This window comes from Camelus bactrianus, chromosome 11 (assembly GCF_048773025.1).
Source record: "Camelus bactrianus isolate YW-2024 breed Bactrian camel chromosome 11, ASM4877302v1, whole genome shotgun sequence".
In the NCBI taxonomy this organism is placed as follows: domain Eukaryota; kingdom Metazoa; phylum Chordata; class Mammalia; order Artiodactyla; family Camelidae; genus Camelus; species Camelus bactrianus.
The window spans coordinates 79,802,080-79,826,371 of record NC_133549.1 but is presented as its reverse complement, the minus strand read 5'-3'; the positions used below and the strand labels follow the sequence as shown (position 1 = coordinate 79,826,371).

At 45.1% G+C, this 24,292-nt stretch overlaps 1 protein-coding gene across 5 annotated transcripts in view; it reads right to left on the bottom strand.

The window, feature by feature from the left end:
* WDFY4 (WDFY family member 4) overlaps window positions 1–24,292 on the bottom strand; it is a 267,639-nt gene that overhangs the window by 208,199 nt on the left and 35,148 nt on the right. For 3 of the 5 annotated variants that reach the window (XM_010963488.3, XM_045523018.2, XM_045523019.2), the window contains exons 6-12: window positions 23,199–23,388; window positions 20,952–21,141; window positions 19,072–19,229; window positions 16,907–17,359; window positions 14,795–14,902; window positions 12,890–13,080; window positions 5,347–5,927 (exon numbers count right to left, since the gene is read on the bottom strand). In XM_010963488.3, coding sequence (XP_010961790.2) covers window positions 5,347–5,927; window positions 12,890–13,080; window positions 14,795–14,902; window positions 16,907–17,359; window positions 19,072–19,229; window positions 20,952–21,141; window positions 23,199–23,388 — 1,871 coding nt within the window. The remainder of the gene's footprint in view (window positions 1–5,346; window positions 5,928–12,889; window positions 13,081–14,794; window positions 14,903–16,906; window positions 17,360–19,071; window positions 19,230–20,951; window positions 21,142–23,198; window positions 23,389–24,292) is intronic. The other 2 variants (XM_074374366.1, XM_074374367.1) reach the window with 1 other exon arrangement.

The following is a 24,292-nucleotide window of genomic DNA, read 5'->3' as shown; positions in this document are numbered from 1 at the left end:
AATTATTAGCAGACCTAAAAAGAGAAACTGACAGCAACACAATAATAGTAGGGGATTTTAATACCCCACTTACATCAATAGATAAATTATCCAGACAGTAAGTCAACAAGGAAACGTGGGCCTTAAACAAAACATTAGAGCAGATGGACTTAAACAAATACAGGACATTCCATCCAAAATCAGCAGAATACACATTCTTTTCAAGGGCACACAGAAATTCTCAAGGATAGACCATATCCATATGTTGGGACACAGGTCTCAATAAATTTAAGAAGATCGAAATCACATCAAGCATCTTTTCCAATCATACCCATATTAAACAAGAAATCAACCACAAGAAGAAAGCTGGAAAAATCAGAAACATGTAGAGACCAAATAACATGGTACTGAACAGCTGTTGGGTCAATGGAGAAATCAAGGAGAAATTAAAAAGTACCTGAAGACAAATGAACAAGAAAATAGGACATATCAAAATCTATGTGATGCAGCAAAAGCAGTTCTAAGAGGGAAATCTATAGCAATATAAGCCTACCTCAAGAAATAAGAAAGATCTCAAAAACAATCTAAACTTACACCTAAAGGAACTAGAAAAAGAAGAATAAACAAAGCCCAAAGTCAGCAGAAGGAAGGAAATAAAAACCATAATGGAAATAAACAAAACAGAGACTAAAAATACAATGAAACTAACAGTACAATGAAACTAAGAACTAGTTCTTTGAAAAGGTAAACAAAATTGACAAATTTTAGCTAGACTCACCAAGACAAAAAGAAAGGCTCAAATAAATAAAATCAGAAACAAAAGAGAAGTTACAACAGATATCACAGAAATACAAAGGGTTATGAGACAGTACTCTATAAACCAACAAATTAGACAATCTAGAATAAAATGGATAAAATCTTAGACTTACACAAGCTTTCAAGACTGATTCATGAAGAAATAGAAAATCTGAATAGACTGATCACTAGGAAGGAGATTGAAACAGTCATCGAAAACCTCCCAAAAGACAAAGTTCCAGGACCAGCCAACTACACTGGTGAATTCTACCAAACATTCAAAGAAGAAACTCAAACTCTTCCAAAAAAAGGAAAGAATGCTTCCTGTATCACTTTATGAGGCCAGCATTACTCTGATACCAAAACCAGACAGAACAACACAAAAAGAAGAAAATTTTAGGCCAATGTCTCTGATAAACATAGATGCAAATATCCTCAACAAAATATTAGCAAACCAAATACATCAAAAGGATCATATCTCATGATCAAGTAGGATTTATTCTAAGGATGCAATGGTAAGTCAACATCTGCAAATCAGTCAACATGATACACCACATTAACAAAATAAATGGTACAAATCATACGAGCATCTTAATAGATGAGAAAAAGCATTTGACAAAATTCAACATCCATTTATTATTTTAAAAACTCTCAGTTAAATGGCTATAGAAGGAACATAATGAAGAGCATAAATGACATAAATGTCAAATCCAGCTAACATCATACTGACAGTGAAAACTGAAGGCTTTTCTTCTTAGATTAGGAAAAAGAAAAGGATGCCCACTCTCACCACTTTTATTTGACACAGTATTGAAAGAATTAACATTGTTAAAATGTCCATGTTACCTAACACAATCTACAGATTTAATGCAATCCCTACCAAAATCCTAGCAATATTTTTCACAGAAATAGAATTTAAAAGTCCTAAAATTTGTATGGAACCACAGAAGGACTTGAATAGCCAAAGGAATTCTGAGAAAAAGGAACAAAGCTAGGGGTGTTCTGCTCCTTAATTTCAAATTATACTATAAAGCTACAGTAATCAAAACACATATAAAGAACTCATACAAGTCAACAACATAAAAACAAAAAATCCAATTAAAAAATGGGCAGGAATCTAAACAGACATTCCAAAGATGACATACAGATGGTCAACAGACACGTGAAAAGATGTTCAACATTACTAATTATTAGGGACATGCAAACCAAAACCACAGTAAGATATCACCTCATCCCCATTAGAATAGCTATTATGAAAAGACAAGTAATAACAAGTGTTGGTGAGGATGTAGAGAAAAGGGAACCCTCATACACTGTTGGTGGAAATGTAAATAAACAGTATGGAGATTCCTCAAAAAATTAAGAATAGAGCTACCATATCATCCAACTATTCTGCTTCTGGGTACTTATCCAAGGAGTATAAAAACTCTAATTCAAAAAGATATATGCACCCCTATGTTCATTGCAACATTATTTATGATAGCCAAGAAATGGAAACAATCTAAGTGCCCATCAAGAGATGAATGGATAAAGATGTGATACACACACACACACACACACACACACACACACACACTGGAATACTACTCAGCCATAAAAAAGATAAAATCTTGCCATTTGCAACAATATGAATGGACCTTGAGGGTATTATGCTAAGTGAAATAAGTCAGATGGAGAAAGACATATATGGTATGATTTCACTCATATGTTGAATATAAAAACTACAAAATAAATGAACAAACAAAACAAAAACATAGATACAGAGAATGGACTGGTGGTTACCAGAGGGGAAGGAAGGCTGGAGAAGGGCAAAATGAGTAGGATCAAATGTACAGTGACAGTGGAAAGAAGATTTCTGGTGGTGATGTGGTATATACAGAAGTTGAATTATAATGCTGTACATGTGAAATTTATATAATGTTATAAACCAATGTTACTTTGATTTTTTTAAATGTGCAAAGAATCTAACATATATTTGTCCAAAGAAGATACACAAATGGCCAATAAGCACATGAAAAGATTCTTAATATCATTAGCCTTCAGGGAATGCAAATCAAAAACACAATGAGATACCACATCACCCCCACTAGAAAGGCTATAATCAGGCAGATAATAACAAGCGTTGACAAGCAAGTGTTCAAATTGAAACCCTCATACACTTCTAGGGAGACTGTACAATGGTGCAGTCACTTTGGATAATGATTTGATAGTTCCTCAAAATATTAAATATACAGTTACCGTAAGATTTAGCAATTCCAGTCCTAGGTATCTACCCAAGAGATATGCAAACACACATCTACACAAAAACTTGAACATGAATGTTCATAGCAGCATTATTCATAATAGCCCAAAAGTGAAAACAACCCAAATGTCCAGCAGCTGATGAATGTGTAAGTAAATTGTGGTATACAGACTGGAAAATGATTTGGCGATAAAAAGAATGAAGTACTAAAACATGTTACAACATGGATGAAACTTGAAAACACTATACTAAATGAAAAAAAATCCAGAAACAAAAATGTCACGTATTATATGATTCTATTTATATGATATATCCAGAATAGACAAGTCCATAGAGACAGAAAGTAAATTAGTTATTGCCCAGGACCGGAGGTGGGGGAAGGAGAAATGGAAAATAATGGCTAATGGATATGGACTTTTCTTTTTGGTGTGATAAAAATGTTCTAATCAATTGTGATGATTGTATAATTCTGTGAATATACAAAAAAAAATTTAACTGTGCATTTGAAATGAATGAATTTTATGGTGTGTGAATTATGTCTCAATAAAGCTATTTTTTTAAGTTTTTAAAAGAATAAATCTTCTCACAAGAAAGCATCAGGCTTCTGAGATTTTACTGGCAAGTTCTATCACATAGCTAAGAAATAGAAACAGTAATCTTTCCATAAACTCTTTCAGAAAATAGAAGAAGGAACACTGCCCTACTCACGTTACGAGGCTAGTATAAATTTGACAGGAAAAAAAGTCAAGTAAGAAATGTGAAAGGCCAAACTTGGTCGTGAACAAAAATTCTTTTTAAAAATTAGCAGATCAAATGTCGCAATAATTATATCATGAGCAAATTGTGCAGGAATGAAAGAAGACAAATTAATTTACCAGATTAACCAATGAAACAAGAACAATCATATGATTATCAAGCTAGTTGGAGAACTCACATCCATCCCCTCACTGCCAACTCAATACTGACATGTGGCCAATAGGGGCTATCTTTGGATAAACTTGTGCAATGTCTTTCAGAACACTGTCCTGTGGTGGTAAAGGCAAGATGACATGGAAAGGTGGTAGGCAGGACAGTTTACTGCAATATTAACTTGTGTTTTGTCATTGCTGCTTCAGAGAAAAGAAAAAAGATACCAACTACTATTGCTTTATTCTTTCATTTTTCCCCTCCCACTCCAAGGGGGTGCGGGGTTCTTTGTGCTCCCTTGTTTTAATGGAATTCTGTTACAGAAATGGAAGTAAAAAATTGTTTATCAAAGTCTGCGGTCTTTGACATTAGCCTGCAGAGGTAAGAGCAATTGCCCTAGTTACGGGAACTGCAAGCAGCAAGAAAGAACGGGAGTCGTCCCATGTTTGGGAAGGATGCTGTGGTTTGTGCCTTGTAAGTCAAAGGACCTCACCCATGACCTGGCAGTGCCCTGGCAGCAAGAGATAAGACCTAGAAAGGCAAAGGCTGCCCTGCACACCAGGTGGCGGGGACCAGGCACCAAGACTCCCAGAAGCAGCAAAAACGCCAAAGGGGAAAGTGAGCTATCAGCAGCAGAGCTCTACCCTCAGTTTCCAAGACCAGGTAAGTCCCCCTGGTTCCTGTGTGACCAACAGCATCCCCCAACTCTGTATAGAGTCAGACTGGTCTTCTGCCAGCTCCCAGGGTGGGGGTAGGGGAGGCTTGGAATCAGCTGGGGTCCCCAGGAAAAATAAGATGGAACCTAGGTGATAAGATAAAGTCTAACCTCTTCAGTGCTTAGTTTAGTTCCGCTTGCTCATAGGGTACTGCATGCAGGGGTCTTGCACCCAGCGCTTCACACGGGAGTGCCTAGTGTGACGCTGCAGCCCAGCAGAATGTGTGCAAAAGCGCCGGGATCCACACGCAACTCAAGATGGCGGCGCTGGCAGCTGGCGGCGCTCAGAGACTCTGCGCCTCACTCAGCGATCGGGCACGGCGAGCAGCGCGCATGCGCCTTGAGAACCCCACCCCCAGCACCCCTCCCCCAGGGGCAAGATCCCAGAGAAAGCAGCCCCGCCCACAGCCTGTCGGGAGAGGCGTCCTCTACAGCGTAAGCTCGCACCTCTTCATTCTCTGAGCAAACACAAAAGCTTTCCTTTAATTAGAACGGAACTGTTCTGGCTCTATTGGCTCCCACAATATTGGACAGAAGGACTTTGTTGGGGACCAACTTGGGAGGGTCAATAACAATGTAACGTTTCCGCACGCCCAGTTTGTAGCCTAGGCTTCCTCCCCATTGCACCGTGCGCGGGATGTTCCGGTAGGACAAGGGAGACGGAGATACACTGACAACCCGATGGCAGAAGCAGGCAGCAAAGCTCTACCTGTCCTCCAGGTCCGGCCACTGCTTGAAGTTTCCCTGGGGGTCACTGTTGGCTTCTCCCCTCTGGGCATCCACAACCAGCTCCTGCATGGCTCTGGGGGAGTCTTTCAGGTCTCTGCGCAGGTGGAGGGTGCCTCGGGCCATGCTGTCCAGAAAGCTGAGGATCTGGAGGCAGCTCTGTATCTTGGGTGGAAGTGGGCTGGCAGAGGAAAAGGCCACACTCAGCAAATCAGCAAATGGCCTGGCCTTCATGTCCTCCCAGGACTGCAGAGGGGCGCTCTCTTCCTCCAGGACCCCAAAACAGCCCAGCAAGCAGAGGTCCTCGGCCAGCTTCTCAAAGAGTCCGTTCCTCCTGAAGAAGTCACCGTTGACCGGGTCCAGGTGCAGCGCCGCAGACAGGGCACAAAGTGTGTGCAGGACCAGGTCCAAGGTCTGGCTGGGAGACACCACCGACCACATCTGCAGTGGGGGGTCCTGGAGAGAACCCTCTAGGTCAGAGAGCAGGGACAGCAGCCCATTGAACCCACTGGAGACTCTGAAAGCAGCACGGCCTTTGGGGGTCTCCAGAATCCGGAGTACAGACTGAAACCAACAAGATAAAAATGAGATGAGTAAGTTCCAGGAGGCAGGTCTTTAAGTCTGAGCTCCCGCACATCCCTGCCAAAGCATTCCGAGTGTTCTCCCGAGCTCCACGCCATAGGGAAAGTGAGCTACAGAAGGGTGATTCTGAAACATTGGGAGGTCAGTACCATACCATTTCTCTTGATTTTAGTTTTGGGTTGCCCCTCAGTGTCTTTGTTCAAATGGCTGCTCTTAAAGTCTCTGCTGCTTTCATAGGATGGATTTACCTGTGTCCTGACTTAAATGCACCTCCCTCCACAAAGCTTTCTCTGACACCTAGCTTGTGCTCATCCCAGGCTGAGTGCTCACACAGCCCACTCTACCCCTCTGATCAAAACTCTCATCACAGTATATTAAATTACTTGAAAACTGTCTCAGCCCTCCCTAGACTGAAGCACCATGAAATTAGACTTACTCACTGCTGTGGAACTTAATAAATATTCACTAAACTCCTGAAATGAACCATTTCTTATTGTGCAAAGGAGACTCACAGTGAAATCTATATAAAACAGCTTATTACTATTTATCTCCCTCTCTGTGCAAGCATGGATACTTCTATTAAATGAGGAAAGATAGTCAAATGAATCCACTTAAAACCTGGTGTGAAAACATGAGGGAATTAGGTAGAGAAGAGGAACACTTCATGGAAGGAAACACATGGGACTAGACCACGTGTGGAGTTTAGGCTCTTACAACATAACATAGTAGACTCTACCTTCTCCAGACTGCTGAGATTTTTACAGGAGAGCCAAATTTTTACTTCCTTCTAAAATCAAACATTTACTAAGCACTTCCATCATGCCGTTCATTGAGCTCAGTTCATGGTATACACTAGGTATTCAATAAATGTTCTGAAAGGAAGGACTACATTTAAGAAGTTCTCATTCTATGCTAAAGCTTCACACCTAAAAGTGAAGAATGTATGGCTGATTTTAGATAAATATCAAAAGCCTCTAGCTTTTGGTATTTAGTTATTTACTGCTCACAAAAACTGTATGGGCCTCCACTGAAGACCCAGTCTTCTCAGGCATGTTTCCTGAAGAATGGCCGGTCCTCATAATTTTGCTAGTAGGTTCTGGAGGAAGATTTGAATTGTTTCGGCCTTTCGGGTATTTAATGTTCTAGTGACACAGGGAAGAGGGTTGTCGGGGCAGGCGCAACTTAAAGCCAACTTCAGGATACTTGAAACAAGGTTCCAAGAGAAAAAAATAAAAGAGAAATTACCAATTGGGGAAGCAGGGGGTGAGGCCATGTCTTATATGCGTGGTTTAGAAGACAATCTATAGCATAATGCATAAGAGTCCATTGACAAAGAGAAACCTAGTGGGTCAGATAGAAAAAGGAGGGAAGGGCCTAGATTTAAAAAATTTTGTGTAGAGAAGGCCAAATAGAAACCCTAGCAAAGGTACAGGTAACTACGATATATGAAGTCATGCACTTTGGAAAGAGAAAGGTAATTTTCCAGCTTTATCTCTAAAATGTTAGGACTCCTAACCTAACCCTAGTATTTATCTGAAACAATATAATGCATATTCCTAACACCCAAATTTTATCTTATATTATATTCTACCACAAGAAGCCTGAGCTGCTTGGTGGAAAGTCAACCCAAGCTTAGGATGGAAGGCACAAAATGAGCCAGGAGTAAGGAAATGCACACAGGTGAGGACTCTTTCAAAGATGGAGAGAAATGATGACCAAGGAGCTGCTGAAAGCTCTCCCTCTGCCCCATCAATGACATTTCGAGAAATTAAAAAAACAAAACAAAGATTGTAGAAGCTAGAAGAATCTATCAAAGGCCAAAGGCCACGATTATGTTCAAAATGGACAGATTATCATAGAGTGAGAAAGAAAGATTCATCCTTACCAATATGGGTCAATTGATCTCCCAGTTATAGGAAAAGAAAATGCATGACTGATGGTGGTTAGATCAGTGATTACCCACCACAGCTCAGGGGGATGACTGGGGGGAAACTGAATTGTCATTTTGTTTTTTTAAAGGAAACTCAGCATCACAGGGCCACCCACTAACAGGGGATCAAGTCAGAGTCATGGGATAGATTTCAGGGAAATACTTTTCAAACTGCCTGAAAGATGGAGGCAAAAATGAAACTTTAGGGACTGGACAATAACAACTGCTTTCTCGCTTCCTGCAGAAGGATATGGCCCAGCTATCTCTGAATTTGGCTCAAAACCCAGGAAAGTTTGACATTTGTAGATAGGTCCTTAAAGAGAAGCATGTCCATACATTGCTAGAGCAGATTGTCTGGAATAGTGATGATCGGTGAATGTAAGAGTGAATGGTGTAGCAACACACAGCTTTCTAGACAAGGCAAGACCTTTTCCTGTAGAGACAGCATCACTGCAGCTGCCTTCCCCAATCTCCAACCCCTGGGACTCTGGGGCCAGGAGACGCTACAGGCAAATACGCTACCCTTGAGCCTCCCTTGTGTGAGCAGCTTACTCTGGACAGAATGTGATTTCTTTGACAGAGTTGGAAATGCATTCTAACTTTGAAATGCAGGTGGTGGTGGAAGTCTCTTCCTGCCAACTGATAATCCACACGAAATGCTGAACATTGGCATGTGCTGCATTGTCCCAGCCTGACCTTGTGCCTAGCCACGTGACTCACGCCATGAAAAACAAGTAAATCAGCAAGACATTGGGAAATCCTAAGCTCTAGGGTGTTAAACTGTCTAAATTTATGGCTCCTGAAACCACTATGAAGTTGTTTAAGGCAAATGGAATGAATGGAGAGCTCTTGTGTTTATCACATGACGCAGGACAAAACAAATACCAAAAGGAGAGAATGATTAAAAAACAAAATTAATCAGATCATAGCAATTATCTGAGCATTGTATAACCACTAAAACCCCCCTTTTCCCTTTAGAAACTACCTTCCAGTTGTCCAGTTTGACACCAAATATTGCTCGAAAGGTCTCCATCATTCACAGAAGTATTGAGAGCAGGTATTTTTTTTTTAAAGCAACCCAATAATAGTCCTCCTCATGATCTGTGGCTCTGGGAGGGTCTATCCCTGTGATTCCTAGATGGCTCTTTTCTCCTCCTGTTGGGAGGGGGGAGGAAGAGGGGATGGCTGTCCTTAATTGTTGCTTTGTTTGATTTATTAAATTCAGAGTCATTATCTAAAATGGGGGTAATCTCATTAGAACTTAGACTGCTCTATTATTTCTTGGGATGGGGTTAATTTCATATTTGCAGAGTCATAAAGTAAAGAGTCCAAAATCCAATTACAAAGGCTTAATTTCATAGCAACTAAAGAGAAACATTTCTATCATAAAGGAAAATAAATACTGCGCTACTTCGGGAAACGATTTGTCAGGAACTGGGGGCCTGGGGGGAGGGTCTCCATTACTGTCATTCAACTTTGCATGATAATGCATCACCTAGGCTTGCAAGTCTTCGGAAGGGAGTAAAATTCAATCAGCTGAAGTCAAAGTAATCAGGCTAGGGTTGACACATTTCAAGAAAGGTCAGCGTTAAGCACATTTTCTCCTCCTTAACTCAGTTACCATGTCATCGGCTCTGAGTTAGTATTCCTCCAGCTTGAATCTATAAAATGGATGTCTGCTGCAAAGCGCTAACTACGTTAGGACTAACAGGATTTATTTCACATTCTATTATTTGTTATTCCTCATAATTTTCCATGTGTCATGCTGGAAGACCGGTGAGGTAATGCAATTAAGCTCAGAGTTGAACAGCTAAACGTATATTAGCAAATCAATCTGAATTTGTGCATAACCCAATCATGGTCCCACTGGCCGTGGAGAGGAAATTCATTTGCTTACATTATTCTTTAACCCAGTTATCATTTGGCAGAATTAGGTGGTGCAGTCACATGTGCTTCCGTATTGGTATGGAAAACGCCATTGGATTTTTTGGAAGCAACTGCCTTAAGTCGGGTGTTTCTGGAGGAATTTTCTGCCTCTGGGAAGGGAAGTGAGGGTGGCACCATGATGTGACTGCATTTCAGAGATGGCAAACCTTTATTGGGTGGTGGGGCAGGGAGTCCTGCCTTTGAGGTCCCCACCTTCCATCACATCCCCCTCATCCTACACCAGAACCGCGGTCCTTCGGGCACGGTCCACTCTCAACTACTAAAAAGGGAGATCCAGCCGGAAAGAGCTAATTTTACATCTTTGTTTCTAAAGTTCCAAGGGGTTCCCAAGACGATTTAGAACAAAGGCAGAGCCCACATCAGATTCCAGCAAACGCTGGCTAGTTGCTCACATGACTCTGTGGTGGGCAAGTCTGGACCAGGCTCTGGGACCCGATCTTTCCCCACCACCCATGGGAGCTGTAACATGTTATCAGCCCTGGTCTTAGAAGAGAAATGACAGGTCCAGGCACCCTCCTGACTGTCCAGCAGTGACTTGGCACCCAGGGAGAAGACAACATATTGTGTGGGGTATAGCTCTTATGGTTAAATTAGCTTACACGGTATTTATCCCTGACGTGCTTTCTTGATAGTGTGATTCTAAAATGATATTGAACCTGTAAAACACCATAATGGCTTTACATTGCTAATTCTAGAAATTCTGCCCTATTACCCAAGGGCTGACACTCCAATAAGGTGCCTCCGGGAGGTGGAGTAAACAACATGAACTTTCCATGAGCAAAGCAGAGTACTTTTCTAGAACGGACACAAAACCACTTTTAAAAACTGTCCTCTCTGGGGATCTGTTTGACTTTCAGTATGAAAAAGTCAGAAACAGACAGAAGCTCCAATTATTCACCCAATAGAAAACCAAAGCCCTGACTGCTTTGGTCCCTGCCTTCCCTGTACCTGATTAGAATAAGGCTCATGCAAATTAAGCTGAACACAGACACAGGAGAAAAAAAAATGCAACCAACAGCCTGGTGAAGAGGAAGGATCACCAGATTTTAAATCACTAGTCTTAGATTCAAACTCAACTTCTCCATTTGGTATTAGAAGCTCTCCCGGTCTGTCTCTGCTGGAACATTAAGACTGGACCAGGTATACAAGAAGTTTCTTTTGGCTAGCACAGGGAACTATACTTAATATCTTGTAGTAAACTATAATGAATATGAATATGAAAAGGAATATATGTTTGTATGTGTATGACTGAAACATTAGGCTGCACACCAGAAATTGACACAACATTGTAAACTGACTAGACTGCAATACAAATTTATTAAAAAATGAAATTATTGGTAAAAAGAAAAAAGACTGGACCACATGGAGCAGCTAAGGTCCTTCCCAGCAGTTAATTGTCATTAATTCTTGATATCTCTCTCCCTTACTCAGCCTTTTCCATGCCTCCCTCAATCCTGTTCCTTCACGTAATCATGGGACTCCAGTGTCTTTCAAAAGACCTTTATGTTTCCTTTTTTGTTTCACATAAATCAGCTTCACTGATTTTTTTTTTTTTGACTCTATAATTAAATCAGTGTTTTGCCAAGCTCTGCAGGCTTAGGTCACAAGATGACAGGAACACAGCTACATCAGTGCCTGACAGAGGCTGGGCTGAGAAATAAAGGAAGTAAAATAAACTGAACACCGTTCTCTGTTACATCGGTTTTGTACAGAGATCGTCATGGCTAAGTAAGGTTGAGGGTTTAATTTTGGAAGTCAGGGCAACTTTGTCTTGTATAAAATTCACCAGTGATCGAGTGCAGTGTGATAATGAAGCATGAGCGTGTGTTGCACGTGGGGTTGTTTTGCACGTAGACGGGACAGGTCCCCAAGTCAGCTCCCTGGGGGATATTTGCATTTACATCTGCTCTTCTCTTAAACAGCATAACACAAAAGAAAGGGGACTTTTTTTTTAAGGCATAAACTCACCAAGACAAAAGGGGTGGAAAAGTGGAAACAGCAACAAACTTGTGGGAGCTGTGAGGCTGATGGTATTTATTACCATCTTTAACTGTTTTAATCTTAGTTTTGTTTCATTTCGTTTTGATTTTTCCTCTCCTCTTAACAGAGGCACTGGGGATTGAACCCAGGACCTTGTGCATGCCGAGCATGCGCTCTACCACTGAGCTATACCCCCATGCCCCATCTTTAACTACTTTAAGATAATTTGATGATTAACAGCATTACAAAAACAAAGACATATACTCCTTTTCATTGCCCAAAGGCAACACCCTAGTTTTGCTTCTCCCTTGGTAACCACTGTTCCCACGCCTTTGGCTGCCTTTTGCTTCCTGTTTCCAGTTCAAACATTGCCTCCTCTGTGAGCCTTCCTCAAATACATAAGGCAGCGCTGGTGTCTCCTGCTTCTCTGTTCCCATGGCAGCCTGCCCTCAGCGTCTACCAGGACCTTACCACGCTGCATCACCATGACTTCTTACTTATTATTAGCCCCAGTCTGTGAGCTCCCAGATGGCAAGGGCCGAATCTCATTCAACTGTGTGTCCCGGGCATTTGGCATCATTAGATGCTCGCTAAATGCTAGTCAAGTAAACAAAGCAGCTGCTTGGCCATCGCTGATTGGGGATACACTTCCATAGTTTACCATGTTGGTAGGAAGTAGCTGCCCAACCAGGGACTACATTTCCTGGTCCGTCTTGCAGCCAGATAAGTCCTGTCCAAAGTTCTGCCCAAAAAAGATTGGCCAGAAGTTAACAGGCACCAGTTCTAGGCCTAAACAAGAACATGGGTGCCACTCTCCATGCTCTCCCTTCCTTTGTCTGCTGGCTGGATTCAATGCCCCGGTGACAGCTGTCCCTGAATGATGCTCCTCCCAATCACTGGGCCGTATGTAAGAAAGAAACCTCTGATGTGTCAGGCTATTGACAATGGGGGCTTATTTGTTACAGCAGCCAGTACTACTCTACCTGCATGATACACTGACCAACTGAATGAATGAATGCACGGGCAATGCCGACCACCTGCAGCACATCCATGGGAAAGCCCATCACAAACGAGGACTTGACATCACCTTCAGGAGATCCAGTTTCAGTGGCAGTTCTCCTTGAGTGGATGAGCACAAAGCACCCACAATGATGCTCATGTACTCCTCGGCGTTGATGACTGACAGCTGCTCCAAGATGCTGAGTGAGGCTCCCCGGTAGCACTCATCATCCAGGAAGATCTTGATGAAGGGCACCATGCCGTGGTCTTTCAGGACAACTGGGGACCAGACAGACAGTGTGGGGCTAGAGCGATGGGGGCCTTGGCACCTTAGTTTCAATTACAAGGAAAGCTTTTCCTTACAATTTCCAAGTTTGTTTGGCTACATGTGTATCTGTTTCTCCTGTTCATTAGAAAACTTTTTTCCCCAAAATCTATACCCACTGTTAAAATAAGAAGAGGAAGAAAGAAACTATGGAGCTGAGAATTAAAAAGAAAAACTGCTTTATTCTCCAGTAAGAATTCTAGTTTTGAAAAAAAAAAAAAATTTCCCCCTTTTCCTTTTTTAAAAACCTGAGTAATACAAACTGGATACACCCTCTGGCCCTTATTTCCACATATTCCCTAATCCGGGTTCAATGGCAGTTTGCTCTTATCTCTGCCAAAATTCCTTTTTTTTTTTTTTAATTTTTTTGTGGGTAATTAGGTTTAGTCATTTATTTTTAAATGGAGGTACTAGGGATTGAACACAGGACCTCATGCGTGCTAAGCATGCACTCTACCAATCAAGCTATACCCTGTCCCTTCCAAAATTCTTATTGAAAGCAAACCAGAATTCAAGTTAAGAAGATACTTAATTTCTAGGTAGTTTCTCAGGGGAGGCGAAGGGGATAGGTAGGATTGAAGAAATTTGGCTAATGGTATTTTTGTTTGTTTGTTTAAAAGAATCTTGTGGGGCAGGAAGGGTATAGCTCAGTAGTAGGGTACCATGCTTAGCATGCACGAGGTCCTGGGTTCAATCCCCAGTGCCTCCACTGAAATAAACAAACAAACAAACTTAACTACCAACCCCTCTCCAAAAAAAAAATAGTAATCTTAGGACTTTCTTCCCTAGGATTGATCTTCGGAATAGTCACGTGTGGAATAAGAATTAGGAAGTAACTGGACTCTTCAAATGGCATGATGTGTTTTTGAGCTGATCAACTCAATAAGGCAGGATTTCCCCAATTATGCGCCAAGTGCCCCTTACATGGAAATCTCCTTGGAGGTGTGTTTAGAAGCAGATTCCTGGGCTCTACCCTGATCCGATAATTAAATGTCTGGGAGGGAGCCTAGGAATATGCACCTCCATATTTACCAGCCCCTTCAGGGAATTCTGTATAGTCTAACATTAGAGACCCTCTACCATAATGAAGTAATCATTCACACTTGGTATAGTTGACCTATGAGGGCCTCAGATAAAGATGCCCTGAATCACCAACCCACTGATGTCACTTGTTGAGGCATCTGCTTTACAATATACTACATTTGCATATATATCACGTACATGTATTTTTTTTAAAGCATGGGAGCTTCATGTCTTAGGAAGCGAAAACTTTTTTGAATGGATGGAGCTGCTAAATCCATCATAGGCTGGAAGCACATCAAATTATGTCTCTTAAAAATAATGAGCTTTCTTTGCCTATATTTTACAATTTGAATCTTAAAAAAAAAAGGATCCATAATCAGTATAGCAGGATATTGAAAGATTTTACTTGAGCGGGATGGGATTTCTGTGGTCTCATAAATTTAAGATAACTCTTTGATTCCAAACCTTATTTAGCATCTACCAATTTACTGAGATGACTGAACATCAACCAGCAAATAGACATTAGCCACAGTGGGTTGGTGTATTCCTGACATAAAACCTTTCAACACTGACATAAATCACCATGAAATAGCTGATATTTTACCAAGCAATGAAATGACAAGGTGAATTCGCTACCATCCTTACCTGCGTTCCGAACCGACCCTTTCAGAAGCGTGACCACGGTTCTCAGCATCACACAAGTCAGTTCTCTTTCGGTGTCCTGAACTCCAGGACTGGACTCTTTGTTTCCTGCTGAATTTAAGAAGCAATGAAAAAAAATTTTAATACGCATGATATGGCCCCAAATCTCCAATTCCATTAGTTTCCTATCCTCTTAAGGAAGGTGAATATCATCCTTCCATTATAAGGGAATGTGCATCCCAATTCATAAGATGTGACCTTACAACCCTCCCATTAGATCTCTCAGGACAAAACCAGTTCTGTGTGTTCACTGTTGAATCCCCAGTGCTGCAAAGTGCTTGACACAAACAAAGAGGTATACATTTGGGGAAGGAAGGAAGGAAGGAGTAGACAAGGAATCAAAGTATCTAAGAAACAACAGGAAACAGTTAACAATAGAAAACACAAAGTGAAATTGGATACATCAGCTGGTTAAAAAGTTCAAATTTTTCTAGGAATGGTCATAGGTCTGGGGTTGGATTTAAAAGCAAATTCAACGCCCGGCCACTGAAAAGCAACACACAGCTAAGGTACCACAGGGCCATTATGCATAAAGACTGTCCAAAGAGCAACAGAGAGACGCATATAACAAAATACTCTCCAAAGTCCGCCCAGAGGCCCAGATGTGCCCTGACCCTATCTGCAAACACTTCCAGGAAGGCACAGGTCCTTCCTGGACTCCAAAAATTGCGAGAGCTCCCCCTTGTGTGTTTAATCCCAGTCCTCCACACAGGGGGCACAGAACCTATGGGGATAAGATGACTAACATTTCTTGAGCATCTATTATGTGCCAAGCACAGCAATGGGTCCTTTTCAGATATTTCCTCATTTAATTCTCACAACATCCCTAGATGTAGATACTATTCACCCATTTAACAGAGGAAGAAACAGGTTCATAGAGGTTAAGTAACCTGTTCAGGATCACTCAGCTGGTAAGTAACAGTGCCAGGATTCCAGCCAGAGCTGTCTGGCCCCAGCGTCCACGCTCCTCCCGCTCAGTGTCTTCCTTGCAGAGAGGCCCAGGAAGCAGACTGATGACTTAAGCTTGAGTCTGAAGTAGAATTCCAAAAGCAGCCAGTGACTACAGAGCCCCCGGCCCCTCCCAGCCAGTGCAGGAGAAGGAGAAGACATAGAAAGGCGGGGAGAGGTGAGTGGCTGGATTCTTGTGTCCTGGGGTCTCTCTTCCAGGCTGAAATCCCAGAGTGGCAGGAGTGGGCAGCTGAGGAAGAGCCAAGAGGAACTGGGAAAGGAGTTTTCATGCCCTGCTTCTTATTTGCAAGTTGGTGGAGGTAGGGGTTTTGGACAAGCACACAGAGTGGCCCCAGCAGGGTACGTGCACGGAGCGTGGTTAGAAGTGTCAGAGCCCGGCCCGCACTCCTGAGTGTGCCCCCGCCCGGACAGAGGACACCCTGGAGTCCCATGGCGGGAGCAGAGGCTGCTGAGGTTGAGAGCCCAGTGTCGAGGCCAAGGCAGGGGTGGGTGAGGGGATGCTGCCAAGGAGCCATGGCTGCACAGCCCTGCAGGGCATCGAAAGTGTGGTCAAGGTTTGGAGGGGCAAGCTGGGCCAGCACAGCCCTGGTGACTGACCCCTGCTCCCCGTGGAGGGCCGGGGGACCTGACAGCACCATGTGAGCAAGGGGGCCATATCCCAGTTGACCCCAGATGGGTCCTCCCCAACTCCCACCAGAGCCCCAGGCCTCTCCGAGCTCCCTTACCCTTCCCTTTGCATCACTGAGGACCTGTCCTGCTGCTGCCTCCCAGCTACACACTCAGCCCACGTCTAAAGGAGGAGATCTCTGAAAACTAAGAACTCATCAGGCCTGACTTAGCCCATGAGTCTGCTTAAAGTTGGGGATGATCAGGCAAGATAAAGGAAACAGGGAGGCTGCCAGCTCTGTGAAGCCATGTACCCCAGGGGTACCATCTCTGACGCTCATGGCGCCAGGTGACATGGGGGGGCTCACTTTCTCTGTTGTGTTGGTGGGTGGCGGGGCTGGCACCCAGACCAGGCCCAGCCAACACTGACACCCACCCCTTGTCATTCCCCCTCCCCCTCCCGACGCTCCAGGGAGGCACCTGACTTCCTCAGGATCTTGGCCTGCTTCCGCAGCTGGGCGAGCAGCAGGCCCAGGAGCCCCGAGTCCCGGAAGATGTCAGTGAAGAGCGGATCCGCGCCAGCTATTCTGAGGACACTCTGCAGGGCCACGAGGGTGCAGAGTGGCTCTGGGCTCTCCTTGATCAGGCGCTGCACCTTCCTCAGGATCTCATGGGGCACATAATGCATCTCAAACACCAGGGCCTCCAGCAGCTGGAAGAAGTGCACCTGCACTGGGGTCGGCTTCAGAGGCACGATCTCCACAAACTGCGAGATGGGCTGCAGGGTCCACTCCAGCAGAAAGAAGTTGCGAGCATTCCAGGTCCACATGGTCTTGATGGATAACAGGACTTTGGTGCAGAGGACGGGGTCACTGGCTTTGTGGAAAACATTCTGCAAGACTTGGAAGGCCTGAAGATTCTTTACGGTCACCCCTAAAAATGCAAAAAGGAATAATCTGCAAGTCGTTTCTCCTTCTGGGGCCTAGAAACACATGCTTGCGTTATCATTAGGAAATATCATTTAAAATTTCTATTTCCTAGCTCCCATGGGTAAATGTCTAGAGAAGTCCAGAAAAGCCATCTGCCCAGGATGTGAGTAAGGCTAGAACTGCATCGTCCAAGACATGGTGGCTAATTAAGCATCTGACATGTGGCCACTGTGACCTGAGGTGCACCATGAGTATAAAAATACACACCAGATTTCCAAGATGTAGCACAAAGTAAAGAATGCAAAAAAAAAAAAAAAAAAAGGAGAAAGAGAAGCCATTAACAATTATTTGTATGACTACACTGTTTGCTAGTAATATTTTGGATTTATTGGGTTAAATGAAACTACTGTATCTAAAATAGACAAACAACAAGGTCCTACTGTAGAGCACAGGGAACTATATTCAATACCTTGTCATAACCTATAATGAAAAAGAACCTGAAAAGGAATATATACATGTATCACTGAATCACTATGCTATACACCAGCAATGAACACATTGTAAACCGATCATACTTCAAGAAAAAAGTAAAATAACTTAACGTGTTTCTTCTTAATTTTTAAAAATTTTGCTACTAGAACATTTAAAATGACGTAATGTGGCTCATATTCTATTTCCATTGGGCAGCGCTGGGGCTGGAGGATTGGTCTCAGTCAATTAAAGTCAAATGATGTTGAAGAGTACTAAGCAAAGTCAGTTTCATTTCTAGGCAAGCTGTTAAATAAAGACTCTTTCCGAACCCACCCTGTCTTTTCTCTGCAGCCGGAAGGTTAAGCCCTCACAGCTTTGCAGCCTCTACTCTCTGGTCTGCACAGGTCTCTCTGCCCATCTTGCCAGACTCACCCAGATGTTTCTGGTCACCATTTCTTTTTAGCCTCAAAACCTCTCTTGAATAGGACTCTCTGTTCAGGCTTTCCTGACTGAACCGGGCAGAGCTAATCCTCCCACCTGGAGTCACCACTGTGTCTGTTAATCAGCCAGTTACTGAGTAGATTATGGCTCAGGTCGTGTGTAACCATTTATGCAGAGCATTTTTTTTTTAAATGCAGGTACTGGAGATTGAACCCAGGACCTCATGCATGCATAGCACATGCTCTACCACTGAACTATACCCCCACCCCTTCTACAGAAAATTTTTAAGGAGCAGACACCTGCCCTGTTCACATTGGTGCCCAGCTTGGGGCAGAGTGGCTGCTGGACAGAGAGCAACAGTGTACGTTGATTGAGTTCATCAATCAATCGGTCAATCGATCAATCGATCAATCAATCCCTCAGAACCAAGTAGCCACTGACTGTGAGCCTGGGTGGCAGTTTCAGGGCCATCAGTGCCTGATATATAAGCAGATGTCACCAAATAAGTCACACCAGAGGTGGGGTTGGAGAGCAGAGGCTCCCTCCATTATCTGAGAGAGTCTTTGCCTTTTTTAAGCAAACATTTCCTCTAAGTCCCACCCAAGACACGTGGAAAAGTCTATCAAGGAGAGATTTTAAATCCATAGGTAATCTTCCCCAAAGGCATGACAACACCAGACCCTACTGTGTCACTGACAGGTGCCACAGGTTTGTTTCTGCACAAAGAATCAGGGAAAGAGCTGTTTGTCTTGTCAGGGCACGGTGCCACGTGCTGCCAGCTCCCAGAGTCACAAGATGACCCACCAGAAGTTTCGTGATGGAACTTGAAACCTTCCAGCTGTGGGTACGTGACGCTGTCGAACACCTTCAGCTCGGACCTTCCACAGGTTGTCAGCCATACCACCAGCCCGAGGAGCTCCTCCAGGTGGGGGTCCACATCACTCTGGGTCAGCTCATCGTACCTGTAGGGACAGACGAGGTCAGCTCCCGGGATGCCTGGGACAGAGAAGCCATGTTTGCTCGTGGTGCTGCCTCACAGGGATGCAGAGACAACGCAGGGATGCAGAGGCAATGCAGATGCGATGCTGGGCAAGACCTCAAAAGTCTCCACCAGTTCAGCCCCCAGAAGGCAAGGGGAGTGCCCTGGATAAAAGTCACTGTTTGCAAATGTCAGCCCTAGATCTCAGGATGTGCAGTTAGAATACCCGAGCTACAGCATCTGCTCATGGGAAGGCTGCTTTCCGTGGCCGGAACCCCCGCAAAAGGCAGGTGCTCTGGGCAACAGCGGGGCAGGAGCATCCTCAAAATGAGGGACTTAATATTTCAGAAGAGCAGTGATACAAACATCATGGGAAAGAATCGGACTTCGTTAGATTTCCTCATGCTCATTTCAGGGGTGAGTATTGCTTCCAGCTACTTATGTGGGGGTGGGCTGCCTTGCTCCTCTCATGAATGACTTGTCTCTCAAGTCTCCCTGCAGCTCTGCAAACACGTCAAGAGTGTAAGTGCTGGCGACGTGACTTCAGTTAAGGCAGAAAGGAAAACAAATGAGCTGAGAGGGATCCCTCCTGGTACTCCCTGGCACAAGTTTACTTTCCCCTCCTGCCTTCCATAAGAAGCCTGGGGAAAATCAACCATCCACGTAACCAAAGAAATGTTCAGAAACTGCTGGAACACAGACCACCAACGGTAGCAGTGGCCAGTTATTTATGATCCAGACTCATGTGAAATAGGGCACCCCCACAGGGACGTGCATTCTTAGCATCCTTTTGGAGGAAGGCCCTCGGGGTGTTGTCATCTAATCCCATTCCTTTGGGATTTTCAGTCCCCTTGTCCAAGCCATCCCTCTAGACCAGAAGGCTGATTCTGCAGCAACATCCGTGAAGCACGTGGTAAGCCGCACCCCCACGGAGAAGTGCCGCTCATGTTCAGAGCAAAGCCCAGGGGAATTTTTGTGGCCTTGCCCTTAAGCAGATTCCCCAAGATCAGTGGAAGAGTTTGGAGCATCAAGGAATTTCTTTAACTTCTGTCCCTTGGTTTATCCAATCCCTGGACCCATCCTGAAGACGACACAGTGTGTCAGAATGGAGGAGATTAATCCAGACCCAGCTGAGTGATGTCTTTGTTTGGGTTTCCCATGGGTCAAGAATTGGAGAATAACAGTAGGGGAGAGGCCCTGTGAGACATGCAAGGGAAGGAAGCCAGTATGGGAGAATTATCCAGCAAGAACTACTGGAGTTTAAACCTTCCAGAGACTCTGGAAGGCGGGGTAGAGCTATTCCACCCAAGACACAATGTGGCTGGGCATTCATCCATCAGCTTCTGCCAGGCACTGATAAAGGGCTGGTCCTGGGGGTTGCTGATTTTTCAGCACTTCCAGCCACTACACATGCAGGCAGAGCTGGTTATAGCCATCCCAGAAAGCCCTCCAACACAGGAAGGGGATTCTGACAGGCGGCTGTCAGGCCAGCAGGCGTGCAGGTGGTCCAGGCCACCAAACGGACTTTGTAAAACTATTACTGCGATCACCCATGGGTTTTCTAAAAAAGTGGCTACCAAACCAGGCTGCACATAGAATTACTTTCACAATAAATGCCCAATATCTGTCTTTCTCCAAAGTATCACCAATGATTCTGAGGATCTAGGCTCCCACAGTTTCTTCCCCACCAGGCACAGCCACTTACCGAAGTAACACTTTGAGTAGCAGCGGGTAGCCCTCCCCATTCTCAAACTCCAGGAAGAGGGCTGAAGAGACGGGGTAGGAGTCCTTCACAAAGCCCAAGATCAGGCTCACCACCTCGCTCACCTCAGGGGCGGGGAGAGTGTCTGCAAGCCGGGAGAGGTTCTGGAGGGAGATCTTGATGCAATCCATGGCTGCGGGAGGGAAACACACCTCTGCTGAGTTCGGCGGCGATAGCTTTTCTGCACGGGTCATTCCCTCCCCACTCGCCTTTAAACTGTATATCAAGATGTGAATGAGGATTCATCCAGGACACTTTTCTGCTGGCTCTTGGATCAAGAAGAAGTCTCTTCTTTGGGAAGGGTCACCCTGAGAGCCATGCTCTGGGGCCCAGATGGAGAGCAGGTGAACCAGGAAGAGGAAGCAAGCCTCTTAACTGCCTACTTCTAACTCCCAGAGCACACAGGAGGGTCCAGGTCCATTAAATAACAAGATGCAAGACACAAGCCCTGAGCATCACAGAAGACTTTAAGGAAGCAACACCGAGCAGATATCAGCTTGGTGAAAAGTGCAGGGAAAGATATATGAATACGTGGGAAGGTAAGGGACGAAAAGGTGGTGTATTTCAGCTACCAAAGAATCCAGGGAGGTGGAGCCTGGGAGTGTGGTCCACACGGGTGGGGAGGAAGGCAGGCCCCGCTGGTGTGTGGCCTGCTGTGGGACCTCCTGGTTACCCCAGGGCTGCAAGAAACCAGGGGAAGATTTGAGTCAGAAGAGAGGTGTGTGCATCTTGATGGATGACAGTTTTTACGTCTCTTTCATTGGAGGAAGCCTCCTCTGAGTACCAGGAAAGCCACCCCAGGGGATCAGGAAAGTTCCTACGAGAATTTGAGACAACGCATGCTCAGTCCCCCACCTGCAGCCTCAGACGTGTTCCGGAGTCTGCCTGCTGGACAGGGCAGAACCAAGGCCTGTGGGCTTGGCAGGTAAACACCAGGCCAGTCATTATTGCTGACTTTCTCCTCTGCCTGTACACCCAAGGAAACTACTCATTCTCCTGTGGGGGTCCTTGGCACAGGGCTCTAGATGGCCACCTCTGCAATGAGGTAGAATTTTTCTTTTCCAGCTGTTGTCTTGGGCAGCTGAGAATAATGACCGCAGTGAGAGACCCCCACCACCAACGCAGGCAGCCTTTCCCCAGGGGTCTCCGACTCTGGCCTGTGGGGAGAGCCTGGGCTGCTGAGTGCCTCAGGTGCAGCCCAGCCCTCCAGCATTACCGTGGGCCCTGGCCTCACCGGGAACTTTCAGTCCCGAAACTCGGGGTGACGTTTTGTCCCAGTGCTCAGTTACAGTAAGAGGGAAGCCGCGTACTTTCCCAGCTCTCAGCAGCTGACACCCGCCGTTACAAGAGGCCCCAGAAAGATGACAGGTCACAGGGCAAAGCGTTTGCAGACAAGCAGGTCACCTGAGCTGACTCAGACCCCCACCTCTCCCAAAAAAGACCCACAACTTGGAGTTAACCCAAGGGATGGATGGCTGTGCTCCCAAGAGGCACTTCTGATGGTGGAGCTGAAAAATGGTAGTGTTTTGTGGTGGGTAGGGAGGTCATCTGATCAAGCTGTTCCCCTGGGAGTCATGCAGAACCTCCCTCCCCACCCGTGATGGGCCAGCACCTGAAAGGAGGCCAACGCATTTTCCCAAGATTCCGTGAGCCACGGTGCTGTCTGTGCTTCCAGGCATTACCTGGGTCCTAGGGAGACACATGATGCTAAGGGAGGCCCCTGGGACTGCTAGAGGACTTGAGTCCCTCGGTGTCTTGCCTTTGGCCACACCCGCACGATGGCGCTGTGATGCTGATGCCTACGGGGCATCCACTGGGTACCGGGAGCTATCTAAGCGCTTCAAATGTGGCACCTCATTGACGTATCACACAGTCCAATGAGATCAGTGGGATTATTACCTCCATTTTACAGAGGAAAGAACGGACACATCGAGGCAGTGAAGTGCCCAAGGTCACTCAGCTCGGAGGACAGAGTTGGAGCCCACTCCCTGGCTGTCTGGTTCCAGAATCTACAGCTTCAACCCCTGCATGTGCTGCCCAGAGCAGAACTCAAGGCACTGGGATCGGGCATCTCCAGGTTTAAAATTTAATTCTCTTCCTCACTAGCTGGGGAGCCTGGGCAAATTCTTCCATCAGGGTCTTACAGTATGAATTGGGCCCGCAGACAATCCCCGGTCTCCTGGGTCCTACCCTGCAGGTATTGGAAGATGCTGAGGTTCTGGGCCTTGGAGATTGCCTTCAGGACACAGAAGGTGGGCTCCTTCCAAAAGGAGCAGCTGTGCTCTCGAAGACAGGTGGTGGCAATCACAAGAGACTGGAGCTCATTTCCTGAGAGAAGTCCCTCCAGACCCTGAGCGTCACTGCAAAGGTTGAGCAACATCTGGAAGATAAAAGCCAGAGAGACTCTGGTTAGGAAGCCTCCTTCCTGTGATGGATTTGTTCCCTGCTTTTCCATGTCTCAGTGGGAAGGTCTGGGTTGCCTGTGGTTACCATCTGCCCCAGACCAGCATGGTCAACCGTGCCCAGTAGAAAAGGGTGACAGGGCTGAAGTGTGGACTCCAAATCCTATACAAGCAGTGGTTAACTTTTCCACATCAGAATACCAGAAAAGTGACTCAGAGAGGTGTCTTTATACAAAAATGCAGAAAATGCCACCAATGATCAAAAGTACAGAATTCACAGGGCCCAGTGCTGTTTAAAAATAGACCTGTGTTCCTGAATCTCTGGTTGACACTGAAACCCTACCTTTCCATGAGATCATGAGTGTGATCCTACAGCCTGTTAACTAGGCTCCTTGTCCCCGCCAGTCCAGTGTCCCTGCCAGTCCAGTGTCCCTGTGGCTACCAGACGGTCTTCCAACACCATCCTATGCACTTGGGATAGAAACCAAACACCTTAGCCTGGCTCAGAGAGTTGTGTGTGGTCCAGCCCTGCATCATCTCCCACATTATCACATACACTCTCTCTTTGGCTCTCAGTGGGTTAACCAGATCTTCCTCTAGTTTGGCAAATATAGAAAGTTCCTTCTGTCTGAATCCATGAGCCTTTTCTCTCCCACTGATGGAGTCCCAGCTGGACAGCAATGGAGCTCGGTGACAGATGTCTTTCCAGGCCACCCCTGCAGTGGCAGGTGAATGTGGCCATGTGGCCCTTGGCTTGAATGGCCATTTCTGCTCCTCTTCCACCTCCTCCTCATTCATGTCTCCATCTCAACCTTCCTGGTTCAATGCCATTTCTTCAGAAAAGCCTCCATTTAGGCTCTACTGTAAGTCAGGTCCACTTGT